Raw genomic sequence first — 15,334 nt, forward strand, 5'->3', positions numbered from 1 at the left:
TTAAATTGAAGCATTTTAAAGATGTCAAAGACATCAAAATACATAATCATTCCAAGTGGCTTTTTTTTTGAATGGGTCCAGCCCAGATCTGCAACCTGTACAGACATGAAAAACAGGAGGAATTCACAATTGTTATTCAGCACAAACTTTGACCATGCCTGTTATAAAATGACAAAGCAAGGAAAATGTCTTCAAATTGCTAACCAACATGGGCTACTGACCACTACAGGGCTTAAATGGTTTTACATAAAAATGAGAAGAAAAAAGCCAACAAGCAGGGTCATCACATACAAAGTTCTCTACATGCTGCGTAATTTCTACAGTGCCCTTAATATGCAGGCTTCTTATATCTTCTCCACAAGATGCCAAACCACTAACCATTTTGGTTTTGTTTAAATGCTTTTTTTTGTTGTTTAAATTAAAATTATCCTGAAGGATTGTATCTTACCTATGAAGAAACTACTGATGTGCTCCTTTGAGAACAGAAAGCGTGCATACGTAAGTCAGTACAGGAGTTTCTTTTGCTACCTTTAGGAAAGCAAAGAATACATCTCAAGAAAAACTAATCAGCAGCAGCCCGTTTTGTTGTTAAAACAATGTAGAGTTTCACAGTTGAAAAAAATTAGTTACACCATATCACAACACATATTCACTAAAGTCACCATTTTCTAACGGTTTGGTAATAAAATGTAAGGCCCACTCCTAGGCTCTTTGCTCAAGTAAGACTCCTACAGGAGTTTTGCAGGAGCAAGGTGCTCAGATTCACTCCAAGGTTGAAATCAACTACTAAAGTGTGTTTTGCACAGCTGATATTCAGGACAAAGGGAACTTTCGCAAATCTAAAATGTCAACAGGAAAGAAAGAGAGAAAAATCAATTCCAAACTCGACCCCGTATAGAACTCCATTACAAATGTATTCAGTCTTCAAGCAGAAACCTTTTCTCTGAGAAAGTGGGCCTGATTCTCTCAGTGTAAATCAGGAATGATCCCCATAAAGTCAATGGAGTTACATCAGTTTAAGAACTGGTGTAACAAGAAATATATTTAGAGTTAACACACATTTTTAAAAAATTGACTTTTTTGCATTCGATGAATTTGCTCCCCATCCCCATTCAATGGACTTCCAAATTATGATAACAATTTGTTTCATGCACTATAAACCCAGCCCGTGACCTTCCCATGCTTCTATTTTGTTTCATTCTAAAAGTCCTCCAAATTCTATTGTGACAATTTAGCTAATGAGTTTGCTTTCCTATACTGTCACATGCCCATAAGAGATTTTACAGCTTGTGCAGTGTTTTGTTGCAGTAACTCTTAGAAATAGAGGCCTGAATCTTCCCAACCCTGCAGTCTGTGCAAAATGGGTTCAAAAATTGCTATTTGATTTGGTACAATTTTTCACTCATTTTTTATAAATTTATATAGCGACCAATGGGTCAAGATATGGAGAATCAGTCCCATAAAATCCAATAAGCTTGAGGAGTGGACCTTTTCATTCAGATCCTAAAAGGCTGGCCAGATCTTGTGTAAACATGGTAAAAATCTCTCTCTCAATACAAGATAGTCGATAAGAATAATGTAGGACGTGGCATTTACTAACACACATTTCTCTGTTAAATTACGGTTTACAGGTAACAGGGTTTCAGATTTGTATCATTTCACTGAATTTCTTAGTGTAAATAATTCCCAAGTTTAAAGGTGTTGAAACAGACTGGGTTGACTATATATAAGGGTAATTGTGTTCTGGTAAATATGCAATCATAAATGCTATTAGGAGTGAAAACATTCACATCTGAAAAGAGGCATATGTAACAGTCAGTAAATGAAGAAGGATTTGAACTCTGTTGGACAGCTCTAAAGTGATCATTAGAGCCAAGACACTGTACTCTGCATTCTAGTCTTAGCAGTTCTTCATAGTTTTCATGAAGACAGTCATTTTCCCATGCAGGTCAGTCAAGTAACAGTGTGTTCAATGATTAACCAAAGAAATCCTGACTATGAAAGGTGTCTTTAAAAGACAAAACAAAGTCCTGGCTTTACAATCCCAAATTCACTTTTCTCTAAGTCTTCTAAGGGTATAATTGATTGCACTTTTTAAATATATTACAATTTGCTTTAAAAAAAAAATCCAACCACTCGATATCTCATTAATACAACCCCACAAAGCACAGTTCAGTTAGAGATACCAACTGTCAGCATATTTCATATTACATCTGGTATTGCACTTTTGAGTGGCACTTAAATTTGTGTGACCCAGCCCAACCCCCAAAGTCCCAGACTTTTGGATTTCATTCCAAATGCTGCAAATCTAGCAAATCTAAAATGCTAGAGTAAGTGTCAACTTTCACACCCTGGGTTTTGCAATTTTTTCCCCCAGAAAATGCTTAAGAATTTATAAAATATAGTTTCAGAATAGCAAGTTTGACCTGTGGTCACACACAGGACATCTAAAAACCTCTGGTAGTCTAGACAGTCTCAAAAACTGGTGCCAATTTAATGTGTATATTGTTTTAGAGAGAGAAGGACAATTAGATTTACAAATATGCAGAGAGAGATTATGTACAGACACACAGCTATAAAACATTTGTTTGGTAACTCCACATGCTATGAGCTATCCAATGTATTTGCTGTATGTTGAATTGCTTAGTGATTGTATTGAAAACTCATTTGTTTCTGAAGTACTGGTTACTGGGATTAAACAGCCACTTTCAAAAGCAGCAGGAAAGAGAACAAAGAGCAAGAGAACAAGGTGGACCCAAAAGTTGAGGGTATAACCATACATTCCTTGAACTGCCAGCATATCACTTAAGTAACGTTAAGAGTATTGCCTGAGATTTGCTGAAGAGACTTAGGACAAGTTCATTTCTGGCACTGGTGGCTGCATCTCCCACTGATTTCAATGGTATTGTATCCTCTTTCACCAGGGTTGAATTTGGTCCTAGGAGTAGAGCTGGTCACCACCAGTGTCATTACAAATAATGGGAATCTTGGACAGATAGAACTGGGCTGCGAAATTAAATGAGTGACTATGGGACAAACCATGTAAATAAAGAATATATATTAATAATAGTTCCTATTATATAAATAGCCTTCATAAAAAAATAATCTTTCAATAATTTTTAATAACTCACCTTTTTTTAGGCTCTGGAAAACATGCATGAAAAAAGTCTATTCAGTTCAAGTCAGATTAAATCAAACCCAAAGTGAACACTACAATGTTTTGTTGCACTAAACCCAATTTTGACCATTCAATTTCTGAAGTTAGCCAGTCTTCTGGGATGCTGGGGAACAGAGTTCTTTATGAAGCTAAGAATTTCATCTCTACAAATACTGTCCAGGAGAAAACACCATACATATTGGGCCTATTTCCAACTGCTTTCAAAAACTGTGCAGATGACAGACCTAGAAGTGAAAAGGTTCAGTTAAACTTCAAACACATCTCTGAATACAGTTAAAGGCACTGCTCCCTCACTATTATTTTTAATATGTCTGCCCTTAAAAATCCTTCCCTTCAAGATATGCAGCATCTAAATAGCCGTGGTAAATGGGAAGTTCTCTTTCAGCTCATTTGAAACCCAGCATAGTCTCCATCTCCTGTACCAGACTTCCTCCTGTAGTATGTCATGGACTGCATTTGATGATAGCAACTCTTTTCTTCCTCCTTCCAAATGATCCTTAATCAAAAAACAAAAACAGGAAAGACTTCCAAACCTTTTTTGGGCTTAAGGCATAACATGAAGTTACACATCATACTAAAGCTTAATTTTGAAGTGTATCATTTTAGTGCTATCTGAAACCCTGTTTTACAATAGTCTTGAAAACTGCCTGAACATTTCATCTCTGTTCTTCCTGTCAACTCTAATGTCATTCGTGGTTTGTGCAATTCCTATGCAACCAGTCTTTGCTGCTGACAGGCATTAGCAGTGCAGTGTAGTGCCCACAAAATGGGCTATCAGTTTGTGTCGTCTTTGCTTTCATTTCAGTTCAAGGCATGTTGCTTTATTGTGTGGAAGATCCAGTCCATTTTTGTTGTCCAGCCACCATGGTGAGCATCATTCATTTGTTTCATGAAATACTCCAGAGCTTCCTGCTCAGTTTTGTCCAATGCAAGTGTCTTTCGAATGTATGCAATATCATCAAAAGACTGTAATTCTGGCATGCCTGAGCCAAGCATCATGGAGAACAGATTTATGAAGAGATTGGCCCGCTGCCGAATTGCTAAGTAAGCCTTATAACACATCTCTTGAAACCTTGAAAAGACAGACAGATAAGAGTTGATTCAAGACAACTTATTAGACCCACGACAATGTTCTTTTCTTGGAAATCACATTGAATATATATTCTTTTCATTTTACTATCATCTTCCCAAATCTCCCACATGTATGTTAATTCCAAAACTGAAATCATATTAACGTTAGCCATAGCCATAATTTTCAGACAGGCCTGAAACAGTTCTAAAAGCCATTTTCATTTGCTGATACTTGCTTACAAGGTAAGTTATCCTGGAAAGTTTAAGGAACTCTACTGAGCCACTTGACTTACGGTAACATAAAATTTATTTTAAGCATTAAAAGCAAAGTGTTCATGGGTGATAAAATGTCCCAAATCTAATTCATTGTTGAATAAGATTTTAAATCAAGTAATCTTAAGTGTTCACATATCCTGCAAAGTCTGTGAAAGTCACAAAAACCCAGCACACCCCAGGTGCAGACCCAAAAACTGAGGTTTACAGTCTACACTTCTGACTCATGGGCGGAAAATCTGAGACACAGGATTTGTGACCTAGATCTGAACGAACAAAGAAGGTGCACATTGAAAAAAACCATGAGAATGAACAGAATCCATCTATGTTGCATTTCTTTGTACAATAAACTCTGTATGGAGTCACACCAAGTCTAGTAGGCAGCTTCACTTAGTCATGGGTCAGAATATTAAAAGATCTCTATTACATCCAAGGTAATTTTTCCTACAAGATATTCCCACATGTACATAGCTGGGCAAAAGAGAAAAGTATTTTATTTGTATAAAAATACTCCATCTAAGAAGGCTTACCTTTCAAATTCTCTTGTTTTGGTACATTCTTGAGCTCCTTTACTAATCACTATTAAGAAATCTTGCGTTAGAACGAACGGTACACGCTCTCGCTTGTAACCAAATTTTTTCTTCTTGTGATCCAGAAAGTGCCCAAAATCAATGTGAAACAGCTTTAAAGAGGGAAAATAACAAAGTTATTCGCATGTTCATTTAAACAGCTATCACAGGAACATCGGTTCATTTAGCTCTAGCTTGGATTGGTGATGGAAACACCAGCTTACAACAAAAGCAGCATCTTAATATCAGACAAATGAAAGATGACATGTTACATAATTTAATATTTGCCAAGGAGTATTCTTGCATAAAGTATAATACCTGTCCATCATCCTTCACCATGATGTTACTATTGTGACGGTCACCAATTCCCAGTATGAATGTAGCAACACAATAGCCAGCACAGGAGCGTGTAAACAAGTCAATAGCTGCATCATACCTATTGAAAACAAAACACAAGGCATTTTACTATTCAAGTGCTACCATAAAATGCAGAAGTAGCATCCATGTCAGGAAGAGCCAGATTGTGTGCATGCTAGTTCAATGAAAAGGAAACAAAACTTCTTGGACTGAAGTGAATCGCAAAGAACTTGAAAGGAATACAGCAGATGCCGAATAATAATAAAAAGAACTATTACTGTGCGGTCTTATTATAGGTAAGTGGCCCCTGGAACAACTCTCTTAAAAGGAGAAAACAAGGTCTCACTTGTTTACCTACCTATTAATTTGAGATTTAGTTCATATTTTGATGAGCGCATAGCAATCCCCGCCCCCACCAGTGTGTTAAACAATACCTCAATCAAGCTCAAAAGGCGAGATTGGGGGAAGGGGGGAATGAACGAATGTGTGAGAAAAAGAGTACTAGTCAGGAGGAGGAACAAGGTCCATAATGTAACTTCCCACTTCCAGAAGACAGGATTTGCATACTCTTGCTTTATAGTTTCCTTCAGAGAGACAACAAATAAAAACAACGAAAAAAAGAAAGAGTAAAATCTCACATTTCTCCTTTGTTCTTGTCTTTGAGCCACTGATGTAATGTGTGGCTGTTGAATTGCAGCGCGCCCTTTAGGCCTCCTTTGCACTGTATCTGCATGATTGTATGAGAGCTTCTGACCACTTCAATAAGGCCAACACAGTCACCAATAGACAAACAACCATAAGGCAACATCCTGGAAGATAATTTTTTTTTCAGATCATAGTTTGAGCCAGCAAGTGTGTTAGCAGTATTAAATATGTACTGTTTAGTAATATTTGTCAGATGAATACCATCTGTTATTAGGTTAGGGATATGAAGAAAAATCCATATTAAAGCCCTACAGATGTATTAAAAGCACTAAAAAAAACACGCAATAATATGAAGTATAATGATGTGCTTGGCTCCAAAGCCATGGCATCTGGCAATGCATTTCCTTAGCTTTATTCCAAAAACAACAATTAAGCTGAACATTAAATTAATGGTTTTCTACTAACCTACTAAAATTAAAAACAAATCTATCCATTTTAGGTGGATTTCATTAGTTCTTGATATTAGGAGAGACCCGAGACATTCGGGAAGGGAACACCTGTCACATCACAAGTACCATCAGATAAGTACAGTAGAGAGTTGATCATCTAGAAAGTCAAACAACCAGCAGGTTTTACATTTAAAAAACCATAAGCCTGCAGTTGGGTTTGCTTGTTGACAAGTCAACTACTCACTGTCTACTTACTAGGGCTTTGAGATTTTAAAACATTACATGGAATCTTACATTTATTTCCTTCTATTTGCTGTACAATACATTAATTAAAAGGATTATTGTCAATACTTCACACTGTGCTGTATCATTATCCAGATAAAAAGATTATCCACAATGTTGATGACACTAATTATTTTGATAATTAACTTTCTACTGTACATGATAAATTTTAAGAAAAGTTTGTATGGACATCTAAAAATACATTATTTTCACTTTAATTGCCTGAAAATATTATAACATTGTAATAAAAACTCTATGGTGTAAAGTAGCAATGTCTGAAGCTGCTTTTAACTGCATATCCATCCCTGGAAGTATGTGTGTGGGTGTACACGGCACACACACGCGCCACCCCCAGTACCATTTTTATAATATCCTCCCCCCCAATCAATGACCGTTCCCTACATGTAATAAATTTACAGTAGGATTAAGTGGCTTAATTATCCTCCAAAGCAGTTGAAGATCTATTCATTTTTCTTTTCCTTTTACCTCTCCCTTCTTCATCTTTTATTGCTTCTTTTATTCTTCTCCCCACCTCTATCTCTTTTTTCTCAACCTTCTACTGGGAACATAGAAAAACTAAATAAAAAAAATTTGCTTTATATTTGATACTGAAGGCTGAGAGAACTGGTCATTCCAAGTCCTCCGTGGACAGGCTAGATTTTGGAACTGGAAAGGACTTGTCTTGCATTTCACCTTCAGGTCTGAACTTTGGGGGAAGGGTCAAAAGGAACATAGGTTTCACAGCACTTTGTCCTCACAAACAGACAGGACATTCTGAGTTAGGAAGACGAACTCTAGGACTTTCAACTGGATTTGATTTTACTCGCAGTGGAACGAGTAGCACAGACGTCGCATGCCCTGAACTTCCCGTGCTGCTGAGAAGACTATTTCCTCCATTCTGGGCTAACTGAAATGATTTTCACAGTTAAGAGTACTAATATTTAGGCATAGTGAGCTGCAATAGTTTAATCTGAAAGTCAAACGGTGTGTCTACACATTGTCCTACAGCGATGTAGTGACACACTACACTGCCATATGGCGTGCTACGGCGACACAGCGATCACATGCGTCTACATGGGATTTCCAGCTATGTCGCCAAAGCAGCATGCTCCCTGAGTATAGTGCACTGCTGTGGTGATGTAGCAGTGAAATCTAACAGTGCACTGTACACACGGTGCAGTAACCGCCTGTACTGCGCCAAAAGGAAGTACTAAAACACAGCGCTGTAGCGGCATCGCCATAGGGCAAGGTGTAGATGCACCCGAAGAGATGTGGAAGGCCTATGTTCAAAAAGGATGAGGCATGATCCTCTGGCTTTTCAGAAATGAAAAAATAGTTTTTTCAACATCTGTGTCTACAACACCAGCAATGAGGAGATCAGAAGGACACAATCTAATAGTCTACACAGGAGACTCTTTTGACAGATAAAAATTATGGACTTCTAGGTCTTCAAAATATTTTGCTCTGTTTATCATGATTCATCTCTGGCTCATTCAGTGTTCATCCTCATCCAACCGCCTCGTCTGCATAAGAATGTCAATCAAGCAGAGGGCCAGCTGGGAGACAGTGCTATCTGAAAATGGAAGAATAATTATCATCTGATCTGTGTAGTGCTGATGTATACAAGTCCAAGGAATCTGAATTCCTCTTTTAAAAATTAACTCAAAATACTGAACAGTTCGGGGGGGGGGAAAGAAAATCATAAATAGAGCTGGAAGGGACCTCCAGAGGTCATCTAGTCCAAGCCCCTGCCTGAGGCAGGATCAACCCTTGCCAAACCATCCGATATAAACCATAATACGAACTCTACATAAGACTGTCAACCCGGACACAATACAGATCTAACACCCTAACCTGCCACAGGTAAAGCAGGTGTACTACAGCAGCCAACATCCTGCTTCTATTAAATGTTGTCAATATATTGGCAAGGGATCCCAGGTAAAGGGGCTATGCCCCATACTACAGCAGAAGGTAAACCCCCTCCCTAAGTCTGTACAAATCTGACTACAGAGTAAAATGTTTTCTTGACCCCAAATATGGCATTTGGTCTGGCCCTGAGCAGAGAGGCAAGACCCTCTAGCCAGGAATCTCTTGCTTTGGTCCCAGCAGGAACACTGGCATACCCCAGTCAAAGTCCTCAGCCTTAGCTGAAGCCAATAGCCAATACTTCTGAGGAAGGCTTAAAAACACCCTGACATGTAGCAGAAATAAGGGGTGAAGGGTGAGGGGAGAGGAAGAGCATGGGCAACCAGCAATGCACTGAAGCATGGGAAATACCCACAGTAGAACACAGGTAGAGCTACACCTAGATCATCCCTGACCAGTGGGTGTCTAATTTCTTTCTGAGCACCCAACTGCTTCCTGAACACTTCCAATGATGGAGAGTCGACAATTTCCCTAAGTAGTCTGTTCCACTGCCTCACTGTTCTAACAGTGAAGAAGTTTTTCCAGATATCCCATCTAAATTTACTTTGCTGCAAATTCAAGCCATTGGTCTGTGGCTCCCCTCTCTGCAGAAAAGAAAAAGTGTTTTCCCCCTACTTTATGGCAGCCCTTCAAGTAATTGAAGACTACCATCATGTCCCCTCTGAAAAGGATGGAGCCATGCAGAATTCCATAACCAATTGCTCCTGGATGCAGAGGAACAACTGCCCATCACCACAGTAGTGCTAGTTGAATGTTACACAGTGCTGTACACAGGTCCAGGTGGGAAAGAATGGATGTCCTGCTCTTATCTGTGTGCAAGGGGAGATTGTCTATCAGTGCTACCAGCACTGCTCTCTACTTTATAACCTGGTCTGAATACCCAGGGAGAAGTGCCCTGGGTACTACAAATGGCCAGATGCATTTGGAGGTGGGTCCCTGCTAGTTTCTCAATTATCTTTACCAAAAAGGTGATTCTTGGCACTATCTGGTATTTTCCAGAGTTCACTGTGCCCAGAACTTACTTTGAAAATTGGTATGCAGCATGCTTTAGGCTGGAAAGTTTGTACGGTGCTAGGAGGAGGGAAGAACCTATGGCAGCACATGCAGATCCTGACCAAGCAGGCACAAAGACAGGAGCCAAGCTGCATCCTTGCAACTCTCCATAAAAAAAACACAGGGAACAGACTCACACATCTTAACCTGTCCTAAAATCACTATTACCAGAAGTAAGGACTTGGGAGCTTTCTTTACCACCTCTTTTGTATTTTGGAGAGGGGTGAGTTTGAATGTTAATGGATGAAGAAAACCAGAGTGGCTACAGAGTTTGGTAAAGATATTCAAAGGAAAAAAACCTGTATAGTGAAGAAAAGCAGGGATATATAAAATACAGAGGGAGTACAAAAACGGAGCTAAATCATAGTTTATCTGTGACCCTTACAAGACTGCAAAGCAACAAACAAAGTAGCCAGTGCCAACCACTACAATTTCTATTATGTCTGCCTGCTAGTCACTGGTATGATATCACCAAATTCATTTTCAAAAGGGAGCACTGATTACTTTACAGAAACTAGTACTTTGGTTACCGCAATGCTGTACAAGTTGCCAAAACAGAGAGAAATTTTGCCATTCATGGGAAAAGGAGAACAGCAAACAGATGAAGCAGAAAAGAGTTTTATAGTTCCGAGTTGTATAGATCGAGAACGCCCTCCTTACTTACCGAAGATCAAGACCCTGATTTTGCCAGATATTTTCCATAATTCGAATAATCTGAAGCGTTAGCATATCCTGACGTAAATCTGAAACAGTCAAATAATACAGACGTTGCAGATTTTAAAAGATCAGATTGAAAGCTTTTGGTAATGTGACACTGTTCAAATTTTTCACAAGGACAAGTAGCCTGTGTAATATAATAAAGTTTCTAGAAAAAAATGCATCTCCTTATTTTGCCTCACAAGAGTTAAATAACAGATGTTGGTTTTTGAGAGATATTAAAAGTTGTAGCATTAGTTTCAATGCTGGTTACCAAGGTGCAATTTTAAACCCTTTAAGAGCTAAGAGACTGAAGTCAACAATTATTATAAAATTAAAACATCTTTTAAATGTTCTATATTTTAATATCTGAAAGAGAGGTATTGTGCTTAAAATAAGATTATGTTGCTAGTGAAACCCTATTAAAAAAAAGTCAGGCAAGTCAGTGTTAATACTACTGAAAGGACTGTTTATGAGTCATATTCCAAAGTCACCTGTTGTGTTTGTTGCAAAAAACAACACTTTTCATAAAGCTTGTTCTAAAAGCTATGGGGCCAACCTTTTTGGCAAGCATTCCACAAATTGTTCCTGTACCCTTCCCGAGTGCCACTCTGATCCCTTTCTCTTACCTGATCCGCTACTCCCTGCCTTATGGTCCCTGACCAAGCTCCTGCTCTACTTTTTTCCTCCCTGTCTGATCAGACACTGTGCTTTCTGCTCCCTGCTTTTATCTGTCACTGTACTGCCCGTCTCCTGCACAATCAACTGTATGTCACATGAGGAGTCTGCATGTGCCATTTTTGCCACCCATGCCTCAGGTTGGCCACCCATGGCTTACAAGCACAACTACATGTATAAATGCCTGCATAAGGAACAACTATTTTTAAACACATCTGCTTCTTTAGAAGAATCAAAATGTTCATCACAAATGTGTGCGAACTTCTCTAACAGATGTATCCTATATATAGGGCCCTACTGAATTCATGGTGGAAGTGGGCTGCGCAACAGCTCCTTTAATCGTTTTTCCTCCCCACCGCTAATTGGCCAAGAGGCCCCCTTGCGCCATGTTTAAAGCTGTGGTTTTTGCTTCCCTGCCGATCAGGAGTGGGCTGCAAGCGGGGCCCCTCCAATCAGCAGCAGAAGGATGTGCAGGCAAACCTGCAAGATTAAAGGAGCCACAGCACAACCCACTTCCACTATGAATTTGGTAGGGCCCTATCTATATATTAGGAAAAGCTTCAATTCAATAGGCAGTGAATAAAAAAAAAAAAAAATTATACACCCCATTCAATTATAATACATTAAAACAAGACAAATGTGCGTTTTCCTTACCATCCCCATTTTTAAAGATGATCTCGTTGTTCTGAAACAAGAGTTCAGACATAATATCTGGGTTTTCCCAGTTCAGCCATAGAGGCCTTTTTGCAGAGGACATAATCCTGCACTCGTCAAGCCTACAAAAAGATGGAAAGAAATATACCACCAGACCGTTACAAATGAATGGTGTTTCTGCATTCTTCTTCTCTCCCAGTTTCCTCCCCTCAGCACTTTTTGTTGATGTGAAAACAGAATGGACTGAAAAGGACAGTTAACTAGCCACCGTTGCCATTCTTGGAGTGCTAAACATAAAGCAATAAAGGACACTAGCCACTATGGGAGCATCCTATATACCATATTTCTGAAGCTCTATCCACACAGAAATTGCAAATGCATGGAGTTATATACGGCTCTGTGGTCATTTTAAATCATTTTATTGATGGCATTGGCTTAATGTTCTTTAGGAATCCACTACAAATTTGCTTAGTAAAATCCGCAATTTAAATTTTACCAAGAAAATGCATGTCACAAACATGGTTTATTTAAACGTCTGTTCCAAAAGGGAAGAACATACCTGAGGTTTCCTAGCTGATGGGCGGGGTTAAGAGGAGAGATAAAACCTTGCAAAGCATCCATGAAATCTGGCCGCCTCATTTGTTCAACGAGAAATTTCATTTGCACCTGACAAGTAATAAGATTTAAGTTTTGGGAATTTTTTAAAATTTTTTTTTATTACACGTAGAGCAGGGGTAGGCAACGTTTTTTGGCCAGAATGCCGAATAAACCACAGTCTACCTTGGAAGGTGCCGGAGAGCTGGCATGCCAGAAAAACAAAATGAGGGCAGGGAGGAGGGGGTGTACATGGCAGGATGCACTGCATATTAGTATATTTAATAATCATAAATGTTGCTTTTGTTGTTGTGTATTCTTTTTTGTTGAGCATGTTGCAATGAGAGAGAACACACCAGACAAACGCACACAGAGAACCATGTGCACAAACACAGAGAACCAGAACACACCCAGAATAGACACATTCACACACACATCCAGAACCAGACTTATGTGCGCACACACAGACACACAGGACCAGACAGAGGCAGATAAACACACAGAACCAGATGTGCGGGCACATGGAGCTGGGCTCCTGGGCCACTGGACAAAGTCTGCTCTGAGGCACGCGTGCACCCTCTGGTATGGAGCTAATGCCAGAGCCCGGAGAAGATGTTTGCAGCCGCTCAGCTGCCTGCTGGGAGCAGCCCAGGCTTGGTGGCTGGCAGCAGCTGCAAACCAATGCCAGTTTAGCTATGTATGTATAAAATGAATTATTAGTTTAAGGTATGTTCTAAAAATGTATTTAGGTTAAGTACGTTAATTAAAACCAAAAGCCACGTAACAATAGGTGGAGAAAAGATACTCCAACTTCTTGGTAAGGAATTCTATTATCTAGCAAGTTATCGATACTAGCACTGCTTGTTTCTAATAAACAAGTAAAGATCTAACTCTTGAAACTACTAACAGGCCACATACTTGACCACAGTATTTATAGCTACAATACCTTTTGCGTTTCATCCTTCTTTTCCTGCTTGAGAATATCAGTAAGGTTGATTAGCTTCTCCATTGCTTCCACCTGCCTGCTCAGGTGTTTTAGGTACATCCCACATGCTCGACAGTAGGACTCCAAAAGCAAACCAAATCTTTGACTTACAGTTTTATTGTGCATTTCAGACCTATGAGAACAGAAAGTTTACAGGTAAAAGAAAAGACTGTTTACAGGTGTTAGAGTTCAGTGGTCTTTTTTGTAGTCTCTGGGCAGGGTTCAGCAACCTTTAATAAATTGTGGGTTGGAACAACCCAGCTCCTGTCTGATGCGGGCCTCGTGGTGCCACGTCAGTAACGAGGGGTGGGGGGTTCTCTCCCTCCACTTGTGCCAAGACAGACAGCCAGGAGCTGTGCCCATGCCGCTGCTGCTTCTTCAAGCCTGTGGGGTTGTGGGGAGGTGGGGGTGATGAGAAGCAGGAGCAGCAACATGGGGTGCCGGTAGATGTGCCAGGAGGCTGCTCTGATGAGCTGTAATTACTAATTAGTGCAAGTCAGCCAGCCTCTGCATCTCATTAACCCCCCCCCAATGTGTAAAAACGCCCATGGGCGCAGCTGGTAGCTACACGACCCTGACAGGTCTTTATTGCATGGTCAGCATGGGTACACGCAGAGAAACTATAGGAGCTGTGCAGTTTCCAGCTGGGCCCAACCTGCAGCTGGGAGGCAGGGATGGAGGGAAATAATGGCAGAATGGAAGCAGTTTGCAGCTCCCAGCCCTGACACAGCACATGTGGGCCCACACACAGCCAGGGAATGGGATGGGGGCTGAGAGAAGTGGCAGCGGTGTAGGCTCCAGCTCTGTGGGCCAGATCCAGAGGGCTAGAACTGATCTGCGGCCCGTATGCTGCTGATCCCTGCTGAATAACTGAATCAATGTTCACTATTTTCCATAAAGCCCTATTCTTTGTACAAGTTTTGCAAAGAGATTAAAAGGATACATATCATAGTCTTAGGAAAAACAGTGCCTTAAATTTATACCTCAGCTAACAGTACATGATTAGATTTGGAATTCACCTCCTTGAAAAACAGCAATATTCTTGTCACCGATACTAGCACTGTCCTGAACACAGTATTAGAAAAGCATTACAACTGACTGCTTGTCTCTCTCAAGGGTTCAAGAATGCTATTACTACAGCTTTCTGTTCAACTTTAATTCAGCTCCATAATGCTGGAGTTAAGGTCTTTAAATGAACAATCACATACTATACTCTTCCTCCACCCTAATCCAGAGATGAAAACAGTGGATTAAATCTATTGCAGGAGAGGGAAGTTGTAGTTGTAAATATTAGTGTTGCTGGTTAAAGGATAACTAAGAATTAAACCAGACTTATCTACTTTGGTCTTTCAGAAAGCCAAAGCTAATGCTTAATTTAATAACTTTTCAATATTTAATATTCTCTTAAAACTTTTCTGATTCTTTTTTTTTTTTTTTTTTTTTTTTTTACAGGTTTTTTACACGTGCTAATTAAAACGCAGATGCCATCACGTGGCCTTATGTTACGGGTCACGTGAAGTGGGTAATAGCTGAAGGAAAAATGGAGTTTTAATTTACCATTCGAACTTTTACTGCTAGTGAGATGTTGTTTCCTGGAACCTAGCCATCATCCAAACACCAGCACAAACTTACTTTAAATGCCAAAAGAAAAAGTGTCCTATTCTTTGATTGGTCAGTGCCTTCTTGAGTAAAAATCTCACCAGCAGATTATCCAAATATTGTTCATATTTCAGCACCTAGTTACAGATAAAAAAAACACAAAAGCATTAGGAAATGCTGCTATTCAAGTGAATAATGCATACAGTGAAACATGCATTTACATAAAATACCACCCAGAACACATCTTATATTTTAGAACACAGAAATGTCCGACTCACATAGTTTAGTGTTTGTTAGTGCAAGACAACACTGGAATAATACTTGC

General features: G+C 39.5%; 1 protein-coding gene across 2 annotated transcripts in view; it reads right to left on the reverse strand.

Moving 5' to 3' along the window:
• Window positions 1-400: 400 nt before the first annotated feature.
• PIK3CA (phosphatidylinositol-4,5-bisphosphate 3-kinase catalytic subunit alpha) overlaps window positions 401-15,334 on the reverse strand; it is a 63,585-nt gene continuing 48,651 nt past the window's right edge. For both annotated transcript variants that reach the window (XM_025195994.1, XM_025195995.1), the window contains 9 exons: window positions 15,043-15,146; window positions 13,372-13,543; window positions 12,391-12,497; window positions 11,832-11,953; window positions 10,468-10,546; window positions 6,087-6,257; window positions 5,410-5,527; window positions 5,053-5,204; window positions 401-4,250 (listed from right to left, as the gene is read on the reverse strand). In XM_025195994.1, the coding sequence (XP_025051779.1) occupies window positions 3,980-4,250; window positions 5,053-5,204; window positions 5,410-5,527; window positions 6,087-6,257; window positions 10,468-10,546; window positions 11,832-11,953; window positions 12,391-12,497; window positions 13,372-13,543; window positions 15,043-15,146 (1,296 nt within the window). In that variant the 3' untranslated portion in view covers window positions 401-3,979. The remainder of the gene's footprint in view (window positions 4,251-5,052; window positions 5,205-5,409; window positions 5,528-6,086; window positions 6,258-10,467; window positions 10,547-11,831; window positions 11,954-12,390; window positions 12,498-13,371; window positions 13,544-15,042; window positions 15,147-15,334) is intronic.

Source organism: Alligator sinensis, unplaced genomic scaffold, assembly GCF_000455745.1.
Source record: "Alligator sinensis unplaced genomic scaffold, ASM45574v1 scaffold301_2, whole genome shotgun sequence".
NCBI lineage: Eukaryota > Metazoa > Chordata > Crocodylia > Alligatoridae > Alligator > Alligator sinensis.